Source organism: Gasterosteus aculeatus, chromosome 7 (genome assembly GCF_964276395.1).
Source record: "Gasterosteus aculeatus chromosome 7, fGasAcu3.hap1.1, whole genome shotgun sequence".
Lineage (NCBI taxonomy): Eukaryota > Metazoa > Chordata > Actinopteri > Perciformes > Gasterosteidae > Gasterosteus > Gasterosteus aculeatus.
Genome location: NC_135694.1, coordinates 25,553,467 through 25,580,200, shown reverse-complemented (window position 1 = coordinate 25,580,200; position 26,734 = coordinate 25,553,467). Strand labels below are relative to the sequence as shown.

At 39.8% G+C, this 26,734-nt stretch overlaps 1 protein-coding gene across 12 annotated transcripts in view; it reads left to right on the top strand.

The window, feature by feature from the left end:
• The window catches only part of LOC120821566 (neurexin-2), a 90,521-nt gene extending 63,924 nt beyond the window's left edge, over nt 1-26,597 (top strand). For 5 of the 12 annotated variants that reach the window (XM_078106711.1, XM_040180260.2, XM_040180263.2 and 2 more), the window contains 6 exons: nt 10,837-11,018; nt 17,085-17,256; nt 19,589-19,678; nt 20,688-21,016; nt 22,479-22,563; nt 23,834-26,597. In XM_078106711.1, coding sequence (XP_077962837.1) covers nt 10,837-11,018; nt 17,085-17,256; nt 19,589-19,678; nt 20,688-21,016; nt 22,479-22,563; nt 23,834-24,636 — 1,661 coding nt within the window. In that variant the 3' untranslated portion in view covers nt 24,637-26,597. The remainder of the gene's footprint in view (nt 1-10,836; nt 11,019-17,084; nt 17,257-19,588; nt 19,679-20,687; nt 21,017-22,478; nt 22,564-23,833) is intronic. The other 7 variants (XM_078106712.1, XM_040180266.2, XM_040180264.2 and 4 more) reach the window with 3 other exon arrangements.
• The last annotated feature ends 137 nt before the right edge of the window (nt 26,598-26,734 follow it).

Here is a 26,734-nt window from a genome sequence, read left to right as displayed (position 1 = left end):
GCTCACCAGGACCTGGTACACATGGGTAGACTCTTTGCGGCCGCCCCTGTGCTCGGACAGTGGAGCAGCTGGTCATGCAGTAGCCTCGGTATGGGCCTAAGTTATTGCTCGAGACTAGCCTTCTGGTTGGCCCTGCTAACTCTTCTCCCCATCCAGACTGGAACAGCGCGCGTGTCTTCTAGTCTCAGCACCACGCACCACGTCCACCATTTTCACAATAAGCATGGCACCGTTCCCATTGCCATCAACAGGATGCCTTTTCTTACCCGAGGGGGCCACGGTAAGACCTTTTTCCCTCCAACAGTCTCAACTTTCTGTTTGCCGCCTCACTGATGTATCCAAGACCTAAGAGTTGGATTTGAGCATGCCTTTCGTTATGTGATGTATGCAACCTTTTGGGGTTAGCTGTGTATCTGTGCCACCGTTGGTGACATAAAGTGGGATAATGGATCCTTCGCTGACTCCCAATCTGCTGCAGCCCGTGTGCATCATTAAACCCTGTTATCTAGTCATTGCAATCGGTCGAGGTTGCCCTGTTACTGTGTTGCTTTTCCAGAGGTTACAGCATCCGTGGAGCTGTATTCGCTATGCTGGCAAAAACACATCCACAGCATGATTAGTTTATTATTGCAAGCCCTTTCTGACCGTCCTGTTTATTATGCGGCGTAATGCACTCCCTGTTAGGGAGATGGTTTTGTGTCAAAGGTGATCGCTACAGTACACTGTGATTATTGTCACGTCACACCAGGCATAAAGCGATCAAATATTTACACAGTCAAGGAGAGCAATGAAATGGAGATGATCTCTTTGCGTTTCCCTGGCTGCTTTTACTTATGCAACAATGATCACAGGATTTATAGCGATAACGATTTTTCCACCTTCATATAGAATCTGCCTTGATAAGCTGTTTTTATCGAGGCAGATGTACGATTACCACAGAGGGATATGAATTATACAATTATGAAAATACGTAATCGTAAAATTCTCAATAATCTACAACAGTCACGCTACTTGAATTGGCTCCTTCAAAGAGCTGACACCAAATTCATTGCTCCCTTATATTTTGCACTTTGAAATTTCTTCCCTGAATCACTTTTCTGTCTCCTAAAAAGAGGCCCAATGGATTTGTAGTGTCTTCTTCATCGCTGCAGTTTTTTTCAGTTGCAAAAGGACTGAAAATGTAATGAATTACATCGGAGCTATTACAGCCGTATCATTGTGGACCAGGCTTTTACAGGCACAGCACAGCCTGTGATCCAACCGGCCTATAGAGAAAACACTTCAAAGAACTCACTGATACATTTTCAATTACCTCTATTGTAGATTTTGTACTGTAGTTCTGAAGTAGCTGCTTCAGAGCAAGAAATTCAATTTACTGCAACATAACTGGTCCAGACAGTACTAATCATGTCCACTGTGCCATAACTCAGTGCATAGAATGCATGGTATAAAGCTATAAAACATTTAGATAAAAAATCAAATGGTGTTCTTGAGTGTGTGTGTGTGTGTGTGTGTGTGTGTGTGTGTGTGTGTGTGTGTGTGTGTGTGTGTGTGTGTGTGTGTGTGTGTGTGTGTGTGTGTGTGTGAAGCTAGCCAAAGTCTTCTAGAGGCCGCTGGGCTGTGTTTATTTATAGGACACCTACCCTGCAATACCCAACCTAAACAGTTTATGGCATCTATCATTATACTATAGCAGGAAATTTTACACAGACAAACTGGTTGAAATCATGAGCACAAAATAAACTGAGTGCATAAAAACATATATACATCAAGATGTATATGAATGTCAAGTTGTTAGAGCTGCAATGATTCATCCATTAATAGATTTTTAACGGAAATTCATCAGCAACAATTTTGATTGTTTATGAATTGCTGAATTAGCCAAAATGCAAACCACTAAAGCTAATTATATCCATTCTACTGTATATCTATTGGAATCATATGCTCTTTGGGTTTGGACTATTGTTAAAACCAGACAAGCTACTGGAGATTTGTGAAAATTCAGATAAATTACCCAGTTTGCATTGCAGCATTTGAAATATCCAATGTAGCTGAAAAATATTTTGATATCAAAAATAAATCATGCTGCACTTTCTGCTCTTCATCGGAGGTCAACCACGGAAGAATGCAGCATTTCTTTCAGTTGAGTTTAGTCTACACAGTTCGGGCATTGTATCTGGGTTGTTATGAATAAGGAATGAGTTTCCCTTTGCCAAACAAAGTACTATACAAGATTGAACCAGATATATAAATGACTTCATTTGAATATTAAAAGTGAAGTCTTTCTAATATCAGGGGAGGCTAACTCCCACCTTGAAACATGTCATGTAACTCGCGTGCTTTCTGTCTTTCTCAGATCATTTTCTTGTTATCATTTTTTTTAGGATTCTGTGCTTCTTAAATGCAATGTTGCTTCAAAGCAGTGTTTTTTTTCCCTTAACTAACCCCAACAAGCACTTCACTTCAAGAGAGCCAGACGATAGTATGACCCTCAGACCTTGTGTATACTCTCAGATGTAATGCAGGAAAGACTGCTGCACAGCTGACCTTTCATCACACCCGCATGTTGAACACACTGAACTCTGCAGCGCTCCGTCCTCCAGGGCCCCCGTGTTGGTGTTACTACCGTCTGGCTGACGGAAGACAAATCACAGTTAATACTTCCAGAGAAACGTGTCAAGTGGAGGAAATGAATAAGTTGTCCTCCTCCAATGATGAAATGTTGTTTTCGTTCTTTCTTTGATTTGATATTTATTCAACAAAAAGGATGTGGTCCTTAAATCGGTGCATGTAAGTGCGTCTCACTGTGTTCTTCTGAGCTGCAGGAAGGAAAAGCTAAACGGACAGGGTCACCGAAAGGTCTTTCGGAGAGAGGCTTCCCGTTTCGCTCTCGGTCACATATTACATTAAGATAGTGAGGCAGGGCTTCATAGACACACATAACTTCCACATTCAAGAACAACCGTACATGCGCGCACACTAGTGATACAAATACCCTGAACAGAAACGATCTCCCACGGCGTGCATGCGTGTTCAAAAGCTGCCTGTGAATGTTATAGTCGGTAGAATATCATCCTCGCCTTCTCTACTGTTCTGTAACAGCATCTGTGTGTGTTGAAGGAACTTGTCATTTTGAGTGTTTTGCCAACACGTCTTGGGTAAAATAGGTTGACAAGGCAAAGGAGGGAGCGTAAGAGCAGAGATCTGGAAGCAAGGTCACCACCGTTCTGCTCTAGATCTCCAGCAAAGCAGAACAGACAGGAGAGTGTTAGCTGGAGAGAAGGAAACGTTTCCTTTAATGGATCAAAGATGTAGCGAAACACAAAATAAATGCAAGGGCTTCTCCTTTACTGGAGTAAAAGTACCATTGCCACATTGTTCAAATATTTCAGTAAGAAATCATGTTTTTGTAAAACTACAGAAGCATCAAAAAAAAAAAATAAGAAGACAGTGGAAAGAAATCACTTAAAGATGTTGTCCACAATGTCATATTGAACTAAAAAGAAGTTATCATTACTAGTGAAATTGTGACACGTTATTTAATATTCAAATTAACAATAATGACGGACCTGAGGTGTATTGCATGGAGAATACATGGACACCAGTACATAAGGGCATTGATACTGGTCTGCTTTGGGATCTGTACGGGCATGTCTGGTTAATAGCCAGTGTGAAACTAAATCATTGAATTATAAATAATTACTAAAATAATTTACTAAATAAATAAGTAACAGGCCACCACCCTAAAAAGGGACAAATAAATAAATCCAGTCTCATAATTGCTATTCAATAGTTAAGAGCAAGAAATTGAAGGTTTGAGTTCCAACACTGAAATATGCTTTCTGCCATCAAACTGTATAACAGAAAAGATTAACTTCCAACAATACTTCTTTTTATTATATATATATATATATATATATATATATATATATACCACAGAATTAAACACGCAAGCCAGATCAAGAGGGTACAGTGAGCTTTCTTTGTGACTCGTTGAGCCGCGTAGGCCGGCAGTGAGGACTGGGGGAGCCGGGCCTCTCGGGAGCAGTGAGATACCGGGTCTCCCCGACGAGGGTTTGGTCCAGAAAGCGTGTGGGGGGGGGTGGAGGGTGGAGGGGCGGGGGGGGGGGGGGTTGAAGAGGCCTAAGAGCTGAAAGCTGGAGAGCCTGAATCCTTAATCCTACCATTCAACAATGCCAACCCGGAACAAAAGAAAATCACTGCAGATACAAGTCGTTTTGACCTCTCACCGACGAGAGTCGGTCCGGAAAGAAAGAATTCTGTTATCGTCTCTCAGCGCAGAGCCCAGGAACCCCTGTGGTGTGGCTTTACCAATCAGATCTCAGGTCTGAGTTTTACAGAGAGAGAGAGAAATCGCACATGAGAGTGAGGGGCAACTCCTTTCTTTGCTTAGCTTTCAGCCTCTAACAGCACCGGAGGCCAAACTCAAACCTAAAACCTAAAGAATCGTGTTTTCAACTCATCTTTTTTTCAGTATGTAAATTATAGAGAACATGGCCCTGCTGTCTTATTGTATTTAAGTGTAAGCTGCAGCTTCCATGTCTCACATCTTAATAAAAATACACTGGCCCCATATTGTGAGGGAAGACAGTAATCTAATTGGTCCTCATTTTATGGAAATGTAGCAAAGCTTCAGTGCATAGTAATTTTATTTTTATGTAAAATTGCATTCATTTCACTAAATGCTTTTATGAAGTTGAGCTGTACCAAAGAACATTCGACTAAGATTACAACCTCCTATTTTATTGTAAAGTTTCCATGTTGTGAAATCCTGTGCTGAAAATCTAGTCGTCTCTAAGAACAGAAGTACAGAAGAGAGCCAAGAGGAGAGTTAATAAATGGCCTACAAACAGGACAACATAAGTGCTCCATCAGCGATGACTGTACCTGCTGAAAAAAATCTTTTCCTCCATTTCAATGTTTTCAGCCCTAACGGACATTGTGTTCATCAAATTTAGCACAGCTCCCTCTGGATTATTCAAATTGTTTTTACATCTGTGTTGTGTTAGTACTTCCCAAGACTTATAAACAGACTTTGAAGTGTAAAATATTTGGTGTTGCCGTTTATACAGCTCAAATTTGGCTATAGGGGGTAGAAAATGTTTATCTGATATCAATGACATAAAATTACTCTATTTTAATTTGTGCATAAACTCCCGAAACTAAGTAGTTTTTAATGTAATGTCAATGCTCCAGGGTTTTCTAACATGTTCTGAGCCACACCAACAACAAAAAATTACAAAATGAGCCACTGTAGCGTAATGCATCATATACGCTGACAATTTAATTAAAAGTCTCTCAATTTTTTGATCCTTGGTCTGACATTTAAGCTGGTTTGGGACCACGCCACCGCCGGATAGCTTTTCCCCACACAGCCAGCGTAACACAGTCAGTGCAGTTGAATCCAAACAAAAGAAAATTTGCTGTATTGCCTCGAGCTCAGCGTTTTTTTTAATAGTTGAATAAAAGTCTTCAATCCGAAACTCTGCAGGGAGTTTTTTGTCATAAAAGCTATCTGGGTGCATTTAAGTGATGGCAATATTTCAGTATTGAATTGGAGTTAAATTTCGCCATCTAAAGGTTGAGTGGGAGAAAAGCGTAACATTATTATTGAAGAAGAGGGTCGTTTGATGCGCTCTGAGCTGCAGACGTTCAATTTGAGAACTGACACTATGGATACATCTTGCTGTTCGAAGCAGAGCCAGCACCTCGGGCCAAATGCAGTAGAAGTCGGCATGAGCCAGCTGCATCTGCATCTGCATCTGCATCTGCATCTGCGATTTATGTAGGATTCACACGATTTTCAGGCTGCCTTTTAATTGGTCCAATTGATTTTCTACACTCTGTATTCGCTGTACAAAGTGATGTCACCTCTGTGACACAAAAATCACATTTTAACTTGAAGACCGTAAGGCTTTAGACTCAATCATTCATTTCCATCATTTAACTGAGCTGAATTTAATAGACCATGGAATAAATGCGCCTCAGCTGCCACGAGTCAGACTACAAACATTCCTCCATAACTCGACAATCCTGCAAAACTGCTCACTATTTAGAGGTTTATGCAAATTTGTGTTGAAAAACCTTTTCCAATTACAACCATAGGTTAATTTACATATATATATTTGTATATGTAAATGTATTTAAATGCCTATATATATATATATATATTTACAGAGCCACCCCACGTAACAAATCTTTAACCCCTGTACAGGTGTAGGAGTAGCAAACTGCTCCACTGCTTTGTGTTTATAATGTTACAGCTTATACCAGTTGCCATTTGAGTGAGTTGTGATTATTTTTCGGCCTTTCAAAGTAATGATTAATAATATTATGAGAGCTAATACTCCCTTCTCTGGGACCAAAACGTCATGTTTTGTGTGAACACCATTCACATCTACGTTGTTATTAGCGGTTCTGTTAGCATGTTGCAGCGTCTCTAGCGTGTTCTTTTCAGCTGGCTAGCAGCACAATGGAAAGGACGAGATGTTTGAGTGGGTAGCGTGCACCTTGGCACACACAAAGAACCCATACTGTATCATTTGTTGTGTAGGGATCCTTTGTGACACGACAGCCAACCATGGAGGCTTTATTATAAGCTTTGGGCTTCAGTATCACCATGCCTTTAAAAAGCAGATTCTCAATATGACGCATGATTTTATGGACACTAAACAAACAAATGGCTTTAAATATGCAAATAATTACCTTTTTCCCTTCAGCTTGCAATTGCACCACCTATATAATATTGATTAATGACATGGGAGTCACCAAGAGAATAACAACGCAAACAGTATAATTAATTATCAGAATTCTCCACTAATAATGATGTGTTAATTGGAAAACTCCAAAGGGGCCCTATTATACAAGCAGAGATGCGTTGAGAAGTAGAGGGTACTCCCGTGAGATAGGCGAGATATCAGAGAGAGAGTAGGACCGCTCAAAGGAGAGAAGTGTGATGTTTATGCTACAATCTTAACAAGAGCGATTTACTGCCTGCTTTATTTGATGCAGGTCTGGCACAGAGAAAAGAGACAAGATAGCGGGAGAGAGAAGAGAGAGGCAGAAAGTGATGAAATGTTTTGACGTCACGACTAATGCAGGAGTCACTGCTGTCCATGGACGTACGCTTCCTGCAGGTGCATTAATAATCCATAACTCGTGATGCCGAATACAAGGATGACGGTCTCCTCTGATTCACCCTGTGATTCTATCTTTGATCATATTGCCACAGCACTGCACAAAACACCACCGCTCCCATGTTCATTATCGTTCTGACACGGAGTGTTTCCTTGACGAGGGAATCCCTTTTTCTTTAAATTGGAAGAAATCACTTTTTTTCTCATGTAGAAAATGTCTAACTTTTAAAGATAGATAGACCGTCTGCCAGAGACTTTCATTTTTAGACTTCTGGCCTTGATGATGTTTGCAGGTTGCAGCAATGGGAATGTTTTCCGTCGCCAGCATCCATCTCGGATGATGTTCACGCAGTATCACATGGCGAATCCTATAGAATAGATTATTTCCCTGTGAGATGTCTTTTCATTTCACTCATACCTGGAATTTTGTCTTATTTGTTTACATAAACATGTAAATGTAAATTTGCTATCTACTTTTGACAACTCTTCACATGTTATGAATCCATGTGTTCTGTTCTTTGCAGAACACATGGAGCTAAGCTGCTCGTAAGCGTTAATCAAAATGATCCGGTTCTCTAATAGTTGAGTTTTTACTCACTGCGGTGCAGGATGGGTGTGTGTAATGATCAAGACCGGGCCGTCTGCGACCAAAATTGGGTACAAAAAGTCCACAAGATTTGAGTCTCCTTAGTATATTTTGTAAATTGGTGTTCAAGGCTAAATTAAAGTGAAATTTGAAATGAGACCTGAAGTGAAATTGGTTCTCAGAAAAGCGTGATTGACCACATCATTATTTGCCCTTTTGGTTTGCTTCCACATCTACTAACACGGGTGGACATCTGTGAATTGGGTTGAAGGAAATAATTAAATGCAATATTATAGTCTTTAGGACTTAAAGTATTATTTTTATTGTATGTGAGAGTTAATTGGGAAGTGCTATACAGTACACGGGTACATGGGTTATCAGCTAAAGTAATATTCCCGTAGGATGGTTTTATTATATTGTTTGTCTAGACTCTCTCAAACAAAAAGAAAATGATTTAACTGAGGCGACATGAGGGCAGATTAAGAGGCCGGATGCATCTAACATTTACTGAAAGAAGAAAATCAATCAAAAGCAGTTATTAAACTGCTTGATGTAACTTATGTCCCCGACTCACATTTGACTTCAAATACCAGATATTAATTAAGATAACTGATAAGTGAGAAATAATTGTTTTGAAACAAATGCCGCCCTTTTAATTAAAGTCAAAGTCGGTCAATCTTTGGAGTGAGTGTTCAACGTGAAGAAGTCATCAGTTAGATCCTCTAATTAAGAAACCTCTGTGCTGAGTGCCCATTATACTCAGTGCTCAATTCTTTGTACGCCGTTAATTGATGTGAAGTGTTTTTCTTGGCTTCACTTAAGAGATTAAATTAAAAAAAAATAAAAAATAAAAGGTTAGGGTACAGGTTTTAAAACAAACCCAGAATAAACTACATTTGAGGTGTACTATTAAAGGTAATTGTTTAAGGTAATGTTTTCATCTGAGTGCAGTAGAGTCGCTCTATTTAAACAACTCGAAAAGAACGTTGGTATCAATTGTATAACACATAGCTTAGATTTTTATGCTCCTTAACAAATGAAAGAATTTGGTAATTCATATTTAATGTGAAATCCGAGTTGACAGTTCACATCATGAAAGGGTGTCTAATTCACAAGCTGTTCAGAGAAGGAATTTAGAATGGGTGGATTTCAACATTCTCTGCAGTTACAACAAGACTTGTGAATGAAGCATTAACACCAACATGCATCATTTGTCAAAGGTTTTTGTGATGCAGCGCAGTGTTACAGAAAATCCTTTCCCATGGCGAGATTGTAAAATGTACCTGGACCACAGATCGATTTATTGAACAAGAACACAATCCAATCAGAATTAGGTCACCAAGCACTGCGGCCCACATTCATCAGAGGCAAGGCAAGGCAAGGCAATTTTATTTGTATAGCGCTTTTTATACATAAGGCTTCACATCATAACATTTCATACAATAAAGTGAAATAAAATGCAGGAATTAAAAGACAATTAAAAACAGCAAATAAAATTATAAATTAAAATCTTATTTAAATTGTTTAATTAAAGGCAGAGGTTAAAAGTGCAATGTAGGTCAAATTTAGCAGAAGGCAAAGCTGAACATAAAAGTTTTCAGTCTTGTTTTAAACGTGGTCAGAGTTGGGGCAAGTCTTAAATCTTCAGGAAGTTTATTCCAGCTGTTTGTTGCGTAGTAACTAAATGATGCTTTCCCATGATTTGTATTTACTCTGGGAATCACTAACAGATTGGTGTCAGAAGATCTTAGTGATCTTGAAGGCTAATGTAGTGGAAGCATATCAGTGATATACTTTGGCCCTAAACCATGTAGTGATTTATATGTGAGCAGTAGGATTTTGAAATTAATTCTCTGACATACTGGGGGCCAATGTAAGGATTTAAGAATTGGTGTAATGTGCTCACATTTTTTGGTCTTTGTTAGAACTCTAGCAGCAGCGTTCTGAACAAGCTGGAGCTGCCTGACAGTTTTTTTTGGGAGACCTGCAAGGAGACCATTAAAATAGTCTAGCCATTACAAAAGTCTAGCCTACTAGTTATATCAGACGTCCACGTCGGTACTATTTATTGCTATTTACGAAGCATGTGTGCACTTCAAATTATGGTCCTTGAATTATAAACAAGGATTTAAACCAAGGATGAGTTCTAATTTTTCAGATGCTACTTAGACAAATAAAGCCTTTTTTTACTCAGCATCTAGGTAGGTTATGCTGACTTGGATTATAACAAGAAGCAGATAAATACAGAGAAAAAGATGACCGGAGAGAGACACAATAACTGATTAAATAACTGAATACAAAGGGAAGCCAAAGAACAGTTTCTGAAACAAATTGGTTACCGTCAAAAACTAGAAAATAAAGCAAATCGTTTATATTGAGCTTTCCACTGATCCAACCAAGCTTGACAACAAACCTTTTGTTTTTTTACTTCTGGAGCCAAACAACTAATAAATAAGCTAGCAGGCAATCTGGGGACGTATGATGGAAAATCAATGTTTCAATATAATTCACAGCTGTTGACTCATTTAGCGTTTCTATGGTTTCACGGGACTGTGTGCTACGGGTACTGAAAGATCTTCGGTGGTCTAAAGCGACTAGACTTGATCAAATTCTGATCAAAATAGATATATATTAATAAATCAAATAATTTTGTGCAAATGACAAAAAAGCAAATGGCTTTTCTTAAACGCTGTGTAATCAAATAGATGGATTTTGTTTGGGTTTAAATAAATGCTGCCTCATTAATCAATGATTAATACAAAGATTGTAGATCAAAGTGAATTGGAGAACATTATATGTGGATGTTGCATGATGCATCTGTGTGTATCTGCACAAATTAGTGCACATCATACGATAAAACATCTTCACCACACTTTGTAAATTACGCTGTTTAACTGAGATTCAAGACTAAAGCAGATCTTCTTAATCAATCTTCCTTCCTGCTTTCTCTCAGCCTGTTGTGCCAAAACGAATTTGCAGTGCTGCTGTGCTGACTGTGGTGAGAGGAGGAATCTGAACCTCATCTCATACCGGGAATGACACTTACAAATGTACAAAAAAATAACTAGGATTTTGGATCTTTTCTTTCTCCAGCTGGAACCACGTACATCTTCGGGAAAGGTGGGGCTCTTATCACATTCACCTGGGCGCCCAACGAGCGACCGAGCACCAGAGCGGACCGCTTAGCCGTGGGCTTCAGCACTCAGCAGAAGGATGCCATCTTGGTGCGAGTGGAGAGCACCCATGGGCTCGGAGACTATCTTCAGCTGCACGTCGTAAGTATTGGATGCAGGGTTTGGGGCTATGAGTTTCAAAACAAATAAACTCGACACTTGAAATTACATTGCTGTGAGGGATTTAACAAAAAAAAGAAACCCCGATGTATATTGATGTTATTCATGGGATTTAAAGCAATCCTATGAATATTTGTCCACTTTTTTTTCACCAGTCCAGAAATCAGGAAAATACTGAAAAACATAAAGAGATTAGTTATGTTTAAATTTAAGCTTCTTTCATATTTACCAATAAGACAATTATCCATTACAATGTAATCCTGCAGCCACACAAATTATATGTGAACAAGGCCGAAATAACCCTAATAGCCCCTACGGTCGTTTCAGTTGTGCTATTTGATATATTACTCGGTGAATATTGACCCAATGAAGCATTATCTTATTTACTTACTTTTCTTATGCTTAGAAAAACATTGTTAAAAACACAACAACAACAACACAACATCCTTACATCACCTGGAAACCAGGACAATGTGAAGTGGGTAGCTGACTGGAGCAGTGGAAACTAGTCCACTCACTCTGCAAACACAAGATAACGCTTAGATCACTTCCTCCCGTTGGCCACGTAATGCCTGAGCAAATCAGAAAGCAACATTTATGAGCAATAGGGTCCAGGGTATCCGGTATTTCCTCAGTTTAGTACAATTCAGATATTTGTGGTCACAAACGTTATTGTGATCAAGTACTGCTTTTTATTTAATTAAATGAAAACTAAATTAACGCAAATAAACCTCCCAGGGTCTATTTTTTAATTATAGTGCTGTTTGAATGTGCATTTATTCTGACTTGGCGCAGCATTTTTTCGGAGCTGATTTTATGATGTTATACACGTGTGTCTTTCAGCGAAACCAATTGACTCATCAGCAGCTGCCAGCAACTGTTTCTTTCCTACAGGGAAATCAGCCTTTTCAGCGTGTAGCCGCAGGACAGATGTGCCGAGATGAAAACCAAAAGAGATCGGTCAAAAATCTGTGTGTGGTGTAATAATTAAAATCCCACCTGTTGTCAAAGCACAGTCACTTATTTAAAATCACTAAGAACGCTTCATAAAATCTCAAATGCATATTAATCCTATTCTTAAAAAAAAGCGAAATAGAAATGTACAATGTTAAAGAAAATCTCTCTTTATCATTCCTCTCATTATTTTGCGCAGCTTGCGGCCGCGCTCGTGATGGTTTGGATTGTTATTCAAATGTGCAACACATGAAATAATTTGAATGAATCAAAGGGGACGTTGCACGCATCATTGATAATCTTCCATTCCAATCCAGTCCAAACGTTGATTTGAACTCATATTCATTTAATTGTGACCACAGTGTAGCCTTCAAATGAGGAAAGCTAAGCAAGTTTATTATGGACACCAATAGCCTAAAATTGTCTTAAAAAAAGAAGCTGGGACTTACTTTGAAAGTGTTGCTGCACTTATCAGTCACCAGACCAGCTCAGCACAAAATTATCATCCCCTGGATGTTTTCGACACTGTCTCATTTGAACTGAATTTCCAGTTTAAAAAGCGTGAAACCGACCTCGCCAGCGTTGGACTGTTGCTGGTAAATGCAAAGACTGCTCCCTGCATGCAAAGCCGGCTGAGAAGATGTTTTTTTCAACATCTGCCAAGTCCTTGCACCCTGACGGATTGGCTACTTTGACACCTCATTACTGCTCGGCCCGAAAAGGGTTCAGACAGTGTTGACGTTGCCTCTGTTGGTTTCACGAACCAAGCTTCATAAAATCACATTTCATTGCTTTGTAGAGACCCAAGTTGTCATTTATTTATGTGTATTATGTCTTTTTTTTAAAGATATTTTTTGGCATTTCTGCTTTTTATGCGATAGCGATAGCTTGAACCGAAACAGGAAAGGCAGAGAGAAAAGTGGATGACATGCAGCCCCGGCTGGGATTCAACGTAGGCCGCAGCGGAAAGGACTCGTCCTCGATACGTGTTGCCTATCCAGGTAGAGGTTGACAGGAAAAAAAATAGGTGAAGACAGAGAGATGCAGTAGGTCAAAATAACACTAGGCAAGTTGAAAATAGAAAAGCAAATAAAAATGACATATGACTTTTATGGGCTTCATGGATTTGTGGCTTTCAAATGAAATGGCGTGGAACAGAAGTCCCGTCTCCTTCTTTCTGGGATATCGAGGTTTCCGTCACAGCGGGAAAGCCTTTGAAATGTGCAAATCATGTTATAAATGGGTCTAGTCTCTTCCTTAACAAACTTCCTTACGGTCATAATAAATGTAAATGAATTGATAAATTCAAGAAAATAGATATTTTATTGCATTCACAAGATACTCTGTTTGATGATTCAAACCAATAAGATAAAGGGTCCGGTTCACAGTAGCATGGATGATGTTTTTACTGTTAGTCAGTGCTTCAGCAAAGAGTACATTAAGGAGACTCCTGCTTCTGTTTTTCACAAATCACTAAATGCTTAATTTGAAAAACAGGTTTGAGAAGCAAAAGAAGCCGCAGAGCTTCAAAGTACAGCGTAACAGTTGCTCAGTAAGCTTATGAGGTTTTGGTGAATCTCATTGATTGCAGTATAGGTTCATTTTGAAGGCCTTTTTGGGGATAAAGGAGGGGGTGGTGGGGGGGGGCTTTTCTGCTTTAATGGATAGTGAGAGAGACGGACGGTAAAGGCCGAGGAGAGGGAGGCCGACATGTAGCAAAGGGCCGGGGGCTGCACTTGGTGGTGGTGAGGACTCGGCCGTAACGGTGCATGCTCGGGGGGGATTTCAGCAGAAGTCCTTTGAAAGGGGCGGACGGCGACCTGCCTCCCGTGTGTGCTCCACGCGCATTGGGATTCCTCATTAGAAATTCATGATGGATAAGTCAGGTACGAGATTGCGCGCTGCGGTTATTATAACTGTGAAATAATATTCATTTTGTGATTGCGATCAGGTTTTCCCCTGAGCTGAAATACATTTTTACATTAATGACTAGGTATTTTCAGATAGAACTCATTTCTGAGAAAATATGTGCCTTTGATCATTTGGGAACTGTGAAACGGTTCAAAGGAATTAAAAAAACAGCTCATATTACAGTGCATGGAGCAGTACGATTTTTTTCTAAATTATTGATCACTATCTTTCATTTCCTTCCAGTAATCTGCCCCAGAAAAACCCAAATAGTACCTTCTTTCCTGATAAGGGTTAGTATAGCATTCAACAATAGTTTTTTATTTAGAGGTTTATGCTGTGCTGAGTATGACAAGATATGAAAAGATATGATATAGTTTATTGTCCCATAGGGAAATTTGTCTTGGTGCTCCAAGCCACCGCGTTGTACAACACACTTGTCAACGTCCCAACCCAAAGAACATAGATCATACAAACCCGCTTCTGAAACAAGGCTCCAGTGAAGAGTCGAGTAAATGTATCAAAAGAAGAGAAAGATATTTGGCTGGTAGCAAACTGAGACGGACGATACGTTTGTCTTCTTAAATGAATCATGATCTTGCCACTCAACACTCTGTTTAAAGATGCATAAGGTGGGCAGTGGTGACGCATCATGGAAGAATGGTCAATGCCATAATGATTTTTGCTCTTCTTTTTTCATCTCAGCCGAATGAAATCCTTATCCAAGCTTATCTTTTTAATTATCAGTCCTTTCCCTCCTATATGAATGCTGAGGCCTGAGATCCCACACCAAAGCTCCAGTGCAAACGGGGGGTGTTGTGAAACGCTTTCTCCATCAAAGCTGATGTCAAAGCAACTATGATTGCGTGCCTTCAATGTCGATACGCCTGACTAACTCTCAGCCCAAACACATGGGCATTAAGAAAAAAGTGAGTTGGAGAGGCCAAGCTTTTGTGTTTTGCAGCTGGGCTGCAGCAATGTTGCTTTGCCAGCTGTCAAATGGTGCTTTGGGGGGTTTTGTAATCATGCAGGAAGACTGAGTAAGCAGAGTCGAGGCAACTCTTTGGTTGAGGAGTGTTCTGGACCCCGGAGACGTTAATTGTTGTCCAGAGGACGTGGCCTCAATTTGACCTGCGGCAGCACTACCCTGCAGTTTCCTAATGAATCCTCATCGGTTTACTTTTTGGGATGAGGGATTCAAAATGTGCTGAATGTAGATCAGAAAGAAACCCAAGGGAGATTTTTTTTACTGACATGGAATATAAATATAATGTATACAAAAAAGGGGAAAGATTTGTGGATATACATTTGTATAGTATAGTGAGATTGCTGGTTCCCACTCACCCACAGTTATACCGGCTCTAATTAAGTCCCTGTATGATGTGATGAGCTCTGAGTGGGCACACAATAGACATGAAGGGGTTTCAGCCTCTTTTTGACTTGAATTTGATAATCCAGCCGCACTTCGCGTGCCATCAATTGGTCACACATGGCCTCCTCCTGGGTTCATGACGACTCTGAAGTGATTACAGAATACGGAAATACCATTCAGAGCCTTCGACCTGTTTCCCGACCTTCAATGCGAAGGCTGCGTTGTGATGTGGAATAAGTTGAAGGTTGATTTCTCAAGCTTGTTATTAATGTCATCTTCAAGTTCTTCAAGACGGTTTACACTCCTGTCCTTGAAACCAGCCGCGTCAAAGTAATTATATCATATTCAAAAGGTTTTTTGAAGTATTTTAATTATAGTTAGTGGCGAGAGCAACGCTCTGAGACACGTTATATGTCCCACAATAGCAGCCTCTGAGAAAAAAGGTATTTCTGTCTCCATATTATTACCAATAGTCTTTCAGTCAGTAATACGATATTAGATATCTGAGAGCAGGCAACCAATCACTTAAACGAATAGCTGAGGTTGGAATTACAGGTTGTGAGTGAATTCAAAGATCTTGGTGTGTTAATTGGCTCTAACCTCTCCTTCAAGTCACTTGTTAAAGGAGTCCATTTAGCTCGTTTCCAATTCCTCAGAAAATCACAAGTCTAATGGGGCGGCACAGATTTGACAGACGTGATTTTCCCTCATCCGAGCCCCCGTTTAACAAGCTGGTCACCTGCCAACCAGTAACTCTAATAAACTAGTATTTAAAGCATTGGACAATTTTAAAAACTATCATCCGAATTTAAGTTTAGATGAGCTAATAAATAATGCAGACTTACTTGTGCTTCATGACTTCTGTTCACGGCTTCTGTTACAATGCCATCTGTAAAGAATTTATATATATAAATATATATTTTACACTGCTGTGAAATGCGTTCAGCTGCCTGAAGGAGAAGGTTTTAAATATTAACCTGCAGACTGTTGGCCCTTAAATCAACACCACTGAATGATTAAGGCTATCTACACAGCTTGAAGGTCACTTTTTGTTAGCATTGTGTAACGCTAACACGTTTATAGCTATGTGCACAATATGCTTTTGTGCTTTGGAGAGATGGTCTCCAGGCACACCGTAACCTCCATGAGTTACAATGTGATTAGGTTTTTCAACCTCTGGTATTACTCCTCCTAACCTTCGGACGCAGGAAATGGATTCTGTGTCATACAGTAATGATGAGACGCCTCCTACTGTAGGATTCCTATTATATTTGTATTTTCAACACATTTACAAAGGTTATGCAGTCCAATAGTTTATTAATAACACAGCTCAAATGCGATTTTATCTTAAAGATTTTTTTTTGGTTTTATTCCCACAACGTTTCCACACATCACATGTTCACCTTGTGTTGTACTGCAGGGCGGTGAATGCACAAAGGCTGGAGGCACACGGACCCCACGCAGTTTGTTTGCAATGTTTCTTATTAGCGGCACCCAAAGGGTGAGAGGCATCTTTGATCTGTGAGGGAGGTTGGCAGGAGCGAGGAGAGGCTGACACGGAGTTGGTCAACCAAAAGGGAAGCAGAAGGATTCTGTCAAGAGTGATGCACATCAGGAAACCTGAGCTGCCTGCTGAGAATCATACATACTCTCCACGTCACAAGCGATAGGATTTTACCCTTTGCATGAGGTTTCCAGCTGGACAACTCTGGAGTACACGGAAACTTTATAGTCCAACGCGTTTTCAGTTAATACGATGTCTAATGTTTGGTCAACATATCACATATCGTCTTTGTTGGGTTTTTTACCCGCAGGATCAAGGAAAAATTGGTGTCATCTTCAATGTGGGGACAGACGACATCACCATCGATGAGCCTGCTGTCATGGTAAATGACGGCAAGTACCACGTAGTGCGCTTCACACGCAGCGGTGGCAATGCCACTCTCCAGGTGGACAACCATCCGGTCATTGAGCGTTATCCACCAGGTAAAGCACCGACGGAACACGCCGCGTGGTTGTATGAGACGTAGGGAGATGGCATGGAGCATTTGCATTAGTGAAAGAGGATTGCATGATGGTCTATTTAACATAAATCCTCAAATAAGCATGTGTGAAATCTACTGTTTGTTACACACATTACTGAACACGCTATACTGCATAAACTGCATCATTAATACATTTGTCTCCAGCTGCCTAGTTAGTTATATCTAACGATGAAGGAGTTTCATCAGTCACTGTACTTTCTGCTGCCAGTTGGTCGTATAACATATAAAAACTTCTAAAGCCTCTAAAATGACTTTACTATGACAATCTATAAGATGTATTTACAACAAATGTAATACTATTGTGGTTCAAGTACCGTATAAGTCTATTGTATTGTCATCTACAAGAGACGGTTCCACATATGAATGTAGCTATCAACTCAGCTGATAAATTCTTGTTGACATTAACGATTTTGCCACATCCTACGCCGCATATATAATTATTACTGATATATTTGGAAATTATATTTGGGGATTTTACTTTTTTCCCTGCAGTTGTTACAATAAATGTAATCCATGGTGGTAAGGCTCGAAGGCAAACATGCAAAAGACAAGCAGAAGATTTCTGTCCAAAGGGTTTAAAGTTCACCCAACATTGTGCACTCATACCTAATATTCACATAAACCAAAAAACAACAACATAATGTTATCGTGACCGGCTGTGCTTTAACCTGCTCTGAACCAATCAACCAATTAACCTTATTTAGAACAGGTGCGCCAGCTGGCATAGCGGGAAAGGGGGGTGAGGGGAAGGGAGAGTGAGGGGGGGCAAGTTCCCTATCTGCCTCCAGCTGGTGCTCAAAGCACAAATGTCACCGTTGTACATAAATCAAAAATTGTGTAATGGTGCTGGCCGTGTGTGTAGTCGCATGTAGTGTGATGCTACAAACCGCAATGTGAAACGCTTCTGATGATAAATGCCTGACGCGCATAGCAATCATACACACAGGTATACTCATGCTGCAAAGGGAGCGACGCATGTGTGAACAGAAGCACAAGGAACATAACTGTTCTCCTCCGGCTTATGACGGTGGTTAAAACGTTTGTTTAAGGTTAAAAGGAAACTGGGACGTCGCTTTCAGTTTTCTAAAGGCTTAATAAATGCTTCTCTTAATTAAAACCTTCTCGACATTAACGCTCACAGTGAAAACACGGTACTTTAGTTGTCATGTACCGTGTCTGCTTTTTCATGTTGTGCTGTAATCCTAATTTATTCATTTTACAGCAACATGGTTGATTATTTATTCTTTGCCACATTTGCATTCATAGCATGTGGGCTAGTCAGATAACCAGGGCTTTTTTTTTGTCAGTAATAGAAAACAGCGAATACGTAGAAATACATAGACGGTCATTTATAAATGATGTCAACAGCAATTTACCAGTAAAGTCAACACCTTGTAGCAGATGATTCTTCAGTGCTGGGTCAGGACCAGATTGAACTAAATGTATTCAGGGAACTAATATTAACTGGGTAATTTCTTCTGCTGAAGTTTGTATCAAACAATATATTTCCTGCAGTAGTTTACATTTGTTTGTGTTTGCATGTGTTAAATAGAGAGCTGAAGTATTTTCTCACTTGCACTGATTCCACAGTGCAGTTTTGCAACAAAAAGAAAAGGACCTTTCCGAACACTAAAGGGAATTGTTGTGTGTCAAAGATGAATTTTTATCCACTTCTGGACTAATAGTCTGAAGATTTTCCAGCTCCCAGTTTTTGATGTAGCCATATTGTCAATACTGAAAAGTGAAAAATATATTAGTATTTATAGTATTTTTAAAATGCATTGTGGAACAGAAGTGGGTTAAGCCTTTGGCTGTCTGTAATGACTCAAGTCAAAAGTCAGTGACTCTGTTTTCTGCTATAATTGTATCACTGTCTGAATGCAATGACTGTTTCCTGTCTTTGTTGGATTTGCACATGTTTTCATGTTTCTTATGTATATCTGAATTAACCTCTTTTTTTTTACAATACATAAAATATGTTTATATTTGACTGTAACTGGTATTTACGTAATATTATGCTTTGCTTAAAAAATAGCTAAATAACTAACTAGTGTAGCACATTATAAATAGCCTAAACATTAGTCTAATTAGTATTAACGCTGTTATTCATAATAACCAGATAACACTAAGTGAAGCACAAGTTTGTTTTAACTCCCAGCTGGGTTAAAATATTATAACTTGTTAAACTTGCTAGCCATTATAATGTTTCTAACCATGTGATCTTTCAGGTTGCAGACTTTAACCTTTAATCTGTCTCTCCAAATTCTTTGAAGGACACTTTGATAATGAGCGACTGGCTATTGCCAGACAAAGAATCCCATACAGACTTGGTCGGGTAGTTGACGAGTGGCTACTCGATAAAGGTAAAAATTAATTGATTAATGAATTAATCCTTGAAATAACTACTAAATAACTTTTCCTCTTGAGGAGGTGCAGTGCCAGAAGACAAGGTTGACAAGGATCAAGTTATACATCCGTTGCAATTTGACTTTTTATTGGCTATGAATTTTGATGAACTCAATATGACTTCAAGTGAAAATTAATGTAAATGCCAAGGGGTATATCATACTTGCCTTTTATTCTTTGTCATCCTTACAACCTTGTGGAAAAGCTGCACCTTAACAAAGATTTTAAACCAATAACTAAAATCACATAACCCTTGTCTAACCCGTTATCGTCCCTCGTAACCAATGTGTTTAGTTACATGCTGTGTGTAATTATTCTGCATAAAAACCATTTAAATGCTGTGCAACATTTTAGCTTTTATTGTCATTAATGGTTACACAGTCTGATGTATAGCAAGACAGACACAATTTGGATCATTTACCCTTCTCTTCAAAAAGCTGCCATGAGATTTGCATCCCCGCACCATCTGTTTCTGGAGTTCAGAGATAAATAAATATCCTGGAAAAACATCTGCTCCTTTTTCTCTAATGATAAATCAAAACATCCCCTCCGGTCAGTCTCTGTTTTGTCTTAAATCAAAGTATTTATATAAGTACTGGTACCGGAGATGAGCATCTTATTATCTTACCACACCTATACTGACAAATTTCAAAATAGAGTCACAATCCTAAATGACTCAAATAAATGATTAAATATGCGCCTAAATGTATGACCCTCCTCTGATGGTTGCAACCTGTTCGTGTAAAGTTATAAACCATAAACCTGCTGCTAACTAACCTTCCCCTTATAAAGTTAAAGTCTAACGTTTTTAAGAAAATCACCAAATATCAATGTCATAATGAGCAAACCCCCCTGGTTCAAATCATGTCCTTGTGGAATCTCTCCTGTATAACTTCTATCTGTCTGCTCCACCGTTCTCTCCCTTTTTTTCCACCTCTTCCTTTCTCTACGACTCTCTGATTTTAGGGAGACAGTTGACCATCTTTAACAGCCAGGCAGCCATTAAAATTGGCGGCCATGATAAGGGTCGGCCCTTCCAGGGTCAAATTTCAGGCCTCTACTACAACGGACTCCAGGTGCTCAAACTGGCGGCAGAAAATGACCCCAGCGTACAGGTGGAGGGGAACCTGCGTCTTGTCGGCGACTCGCTCTCCGTTTTGACCACCGACACTACTTCTGCCACCCCGCTGGCGGTGTCTGACATGTCCACCACCATCATGGAAACCACCACCACCATGGCTACCACCACCACCCGGAGGCAGCGATCACCCAGCCTGAGGGAGAGCATCTCGAAGGTCAGAGAGAGTACCAAGGTGTTTCTGGAGAGAAGTGGATAGTTGGTGGTTGACTGGTTCGTAATTTGGATGAGGGTTGTTGTTGCCACTTTTCCAGGAGGTGATAGTTATTTCGATATGTTTCCATAACTGAAGGCAATCGATTCACTATAGCAACAAGGTCTTATGACTTAGTTTTCGGATTAAGTTGGTTCACACAGATGGGAGCTTTGGCTTGTTGCATGTATCTTAACAGCAATTTCTAATTAGCAATGTTGTGTTTTTCTTTGACATTAAGAATTTACCTTGGAGAATGGATGACTTTATTCTTTAAATCCATTTTAAAGTGATTTAGACTTAGTAGGAAGACACACCTCAGGTGTTTTATTCTCTTTTTTCTATTCATGATAAAAGTTGCTGGTAAAGCTTAAAATAAAAAGACACCACGTTGGAGACTCAAGCAGTTATTACCTATATACATATGGATATGGTTATCTTTGGAATCTGATCAAATGATAACATTCATTCCACATTGTCCATGTTTTCAGAAGCATTGTACAAAGGTAAAGTGTCATATGTGATTTATTTAGATTTATTAGAAGTAAATTACACATAAATCCGTGGAATACATGGATGTCGACATACCTGTCGTCTTGTAACATAGAGATGACACAAACTACATATCTGATCTTGCATAATGTGTTTTATTTCTACGTGTATTAGAGTGATAATAACATTCATGTTTCTTATCAAAATAGCACAGCTTTGAAAATTGGGCTTTTTATTTCATTGAATGCATTTGAATTTGAATTGTATCCAGGCTGATGAACAATAGCAAGCACCATTTCAAATCATTTGATTTAATCCCAACGCCGTAAACCTGCCAAATTGGAAGAATTTCAGCAGTTGCATTTGGAGCCTTGAGGTTTTAAAGAAACTCTTCCGGCCTCTCCTATAAAAACCGTACAGATTTGTTTTTCATCATTAAATCATCTCTTGACCAGTTTCCCTTGAATTGCCTTCCGGTATTTTCAATATATCCAAGCAATACATTTGTGAACTATCCTGCTCTGTTAAGGAGTCAACTGTGCAACCTAAACTGGAATTTAGGCCTAATTACTTATTTATCATATACAAATTAGTCATTGCGAAATGAATATGAATTATTTTTCAAAGACCAAGACCGTCTGAATTAAATGAAAATATGCACAACATTAATCCACCTGAGAATATCCTCTTAATCAGCAGTACTTTGGTTGTAAACAGATAAAGTCAGCCACAGGGCGGGAGGATAAAGAGCAGCTGCATATAAGCTCTTTTTGGATTTGTAGCCTTACGATTGTTGCTACAAGCAAAAACATTAAAGTTGTAGAGTGCTGCATATTGCAGTTTTTAGGAACAGTCATCCTGCAAAAAGGAAAATCGACTGAGCACAAATTTAGGTGATAGAAAAAACAACACAATTTCTCTGTTTTCCTTTCAGCCGCTGAACTCTGATGATATTTTGGTGGCATCGGCCGAGTGTCCGAGTGATGATGAGGACCTCGAAGAGTGTGAACCGGGGACAGGTGCGTCAAACGTGGCAAAAAAAGACGAGAGCAACGCTTTCATCCATCCAGATTGTAGACAAAACACTTCATGCATGTTTTTCTGTTTCGTGTATGCTGTCGTTCATTCAGCTGTCATCATTTGGATAGCTTTAATGTTTAATTTAAATGAATACAAACCCCAATTGCCCCTCCTCTAGAAAGCCTTTTTACTCTGCACGTCTTACACCAGCTGCACCAGCTGCTAACTGCTAAACTGCAGTTGAATCTAACTCCTCACGGTGACAGTCTCAAGCCTCTTCTCTATTTTGAAAACAGGGATGCACAGACATGAGCTGATGCAGAATCTGGGCGAGAAAACGTTTAGGCCGCTTTTGCTCCATTTTTCCCATTCAGTAAACCGATATTCTCCCAAACTTCAAAAACTTTGTCTGCAACTGTTGCAGTGTCGTTTCCGCCCATCCGCACCTGCATTGTTATTAAAATGTCAGCGGATGAGTCAAGCGTAAATCAGAGATAATCAGAGATAACTGCATCAGTTCATCATATATATATATATATATATATATATATATATATATATATATATATATAAGGCAATTCACCAAATTGGAAGGAATAAAATCTTTTTTATTGACTTACTGACTTATTACCTGAGTCAGATCGAAGTTAAATGTCAAAGTGTTGTTTATACAGGGAAATGTATACAACGTTTATAGCAAATAATGATTGATGAACAGGACACACTCTTTCATTTCAAGAAGCCACAATATTATACATCTGATTCCTGCACAAAATAACCTGTCTGTGATTTCTCTTGTCGTCCCTTAACCGCTGCCTACAGATGTGCACACAGCTGCATGGCGTACCGATTTACTGTTCTTCTGCTCATTATCTGCCCTGTTAACATGCTCTTCATTCGGCTGCCACCTTTCATGGTTCTTCCTCTATGTTTGTGTCAACATGTGAGCTCTTCAATGTTTTTGCTGTGTCATCTTATTTTTTCATGATATTATACGTTATCAATCTGCGCACCCACACAATTTAGATCTCAATCAAAGAATTCTGCTTTGGATTAGTTTTCTCTTTGTGTTCCCAAATGTCATAAATAATCTTGATTATCGAAGTAACTAACTCTGAATAATATCACTGTGAGCCAATATTTGTTTAATTTGTCAGTAAAACTCCACACGATGATCTGATTGTGCCTCGTTTTTGGTTTTTAGTGGCAGAATTTACATTTGAATGCTGTTCTAACTTAGGATTCCTACCTTTTCTGTTTCCTTTCTAGGAGGGGAATTAGTGTTGCCTATTATAACAGTGGATTCCCTTGAGCCCCCATCCATCGCCACCCGTTATCCTGTCATCCCTCCTCCCCCAACCCTCCTCTCCCCACTTGAAACCACCAAAGAGTCCCTGATACTCCCTCCTCACCCTTCCTGCCCCCCGGACCAGGAGGACTGCGGTGACCCTGTGGAGGTCTCAGCCTTTGGCTCTGGGGAACTGACGGAATCAGACGACGAAGACTTTTACAATAACAAATCCCCGATGGTCACTGACAGGACAGTCCTTCCTCCACCCCCCACCGCCGGTGAGGGTGGAGCCCGGAAACCCCGCCCCTTACCTCCTTATGTTCCCACCACTAACCCTGACCAGCTCCACATCCCCGCAGGCAAAATGAACACCCGCGACCAGGTGCTTCTGCCCCCTGCTCCTCCATCCTCCCGAAACACACCAGGACTAACTTACCCCCCCAATTTTCCCCATGTGCCCACAGCCAACCCCACTGCCTCTGACGAAAAGAGCCAACCCGGTGCCGTGGAGGTGATCAGGGAGGCCAGTAGCACCACGGGGATGGTGGTTGGTATCGTGGCCGCTGCCGCTCTCTGCATTCTTATCCTCCTCTATGCCATGTACAAGTACCGCAACCGGGACGAGGGCTCCTACCAGGCAGACCAGAGCAACAGTTTTGCCAACAGCTCCGCTGTGGAGGGTAACGGAGCGGTGGTCAAAGACAAAAGCACGCCGACGGCCTCGGCGGCTAAGGCGATCACAAAGGGCAAAAAGAACAAGGACAAAGAATATTACGTCTGAGAAGGAGGGAAACGAGGGAAGTGTGGACTGAGACAAGAGGATGAGTAAAGATTCACTCGTTTCGCTTTCGATTCCGTCGGGTCGACCGTCAGAGAAATTTCACAGGCCACAAAAAAAACCACAGCGCAGAGCAACGCTTGCTTTCGACAACCGCTTTCCACCCATTTCTTTTATGAAAGTCTTGGTTGCCCGGCTACTGTTTGTGATTAAGTCCTCAATTACAAGACATGATCTGACTAATTATGCGGGTCACAATGTGCGCTCTGTCTGTGTCCACCAATTCTTTGAAAGAGTATCTTTTTTTGTGTCTTCGATGAGCTCGTCAAAGGCTCACCCACTTACCCGCTTTGTACATAGCATGGGACAGCGAAGAAAGTGCTGAGAACATCCGGACAGATTTGCCAAAATGTTTTCTTTGTACTTCTTTGTGACGCTCTATCTCAAGTCTCAAAGTCCCCATTATGATATATGAAGCAGAACAGGCCAGTTATTTCCTTTTTATGGTAAATAAGCAGAAAGCAGCGCAGTAAATCCGACTTCTTAAAATGAAAGCCCTCATATTTGGATAAGACACCATCTCTGCCGTCTTCATTTTATGGTTGTGTACTTTTAAAACTCCCCAGTCACTCTTCCTCCGTCCACAAGATGTGGTATTATGTTGCTGGTGCAGTATCATAAAGCATGATATTTAGCTCTCCAAGAGAAGAAGACAGCAGTTTTTTACAGGGAATATTGAAACACTCAATATACAATAGGAAGTGGACGTTATAGTATGTTGGATCAGATGAATCAGAAACACTATTCATGTGAGATGTCGGTTTTGCCTGTCAGTACTCAAAGTGGGGTTGATCATGAACAGTGTGATAATACATCAGTCCACACCAGTGAAGGTATTTCTCTGTAAACATTGCTTATAAATGTACATATAGAGGTTAGCGGATAGAAAAGGCATTGTGTAAACAGAGGAACAGGTGTGGATAAAATTAACGTGCAAGATGCCCCCCACACACACACACACACACACACACGATGGCGCAACGACATCAAAAAGGTGCGGCCCGGACTTCACAGGATTTTGGGGGGAACTTTGTTCAGAGGTTCATCTTCTTGGAGCGACCTGCCTCAGCCGAGGTTGGATCATCTCGATCTCCTTTCTGAAAGCTGTGCTGGGATCGTTCAAAAAGCACACAGAAAATGTAAACATATCTTTGAGAAATAGATACTCCTTGTAAAGCAGCCAAACATGTATTGTATTTTATATCAGTTACTAAAAGACTATCCTATGAGATGAATAATTGAAAGTTTGTGAATCGTATTGATATTTCTCTGATATTTGATGTATCTTGTTACCACTCTTCTTGACACATTGCATTTTAGATTGCCTTTTACTTAAATCCAGACAACAAGCACACTCCTCGGACAGCCACAGATACCTTCTGATTTTATGTTATTTACAGATTACAGTATGCAGAGAAAGGATGGAAAAAACATGTTTTTTTGTCGCAATGTGGATTTTTTTATGTGCTGAATCTGTTACTCAATGGATCTGATAATATAAAGCCATTTTCTCTGTTGAATTATGTCTACATTTACTTATTCATAACATGTGATTTCTTGTTATTTTTTATGAAAGTGATGTTTAATATGAGCTGCTCAGCGTTCAGAAAATATTCCATTCCTCACTCATTGCTATTGTATAGTGTTCATGTGAAATGGATCTTAATATATGTACAGAACGTGGATAAAGATGAAAATACACCTGATTATATACTTTGTACACACCTGCGTTGTGTGTTGCTTTTCTTTTAGATCCAAGAAAGAAAATACACTTTATTTTCCCCTTTATTATTGAACACGGACAAAAAGGAATTGAAAGGTCAAAGGAATTCAGATTGAACTGAATTAGGATTGCAGGTGCAATTATGGTATAAATAAAGGTATACGTCCACCACTTTCTAAAATGAATGTGATGTACTTATCTGCCTTCTCTTCATTCCGCTTTGGAAGTTGTGAATCTTTTAGCACAAAAGAAACACAATGAATTATCGATGAAGCAATTTTGTAGGTGTTGCACCTTGCTAAAAATGCATGTTAAGGT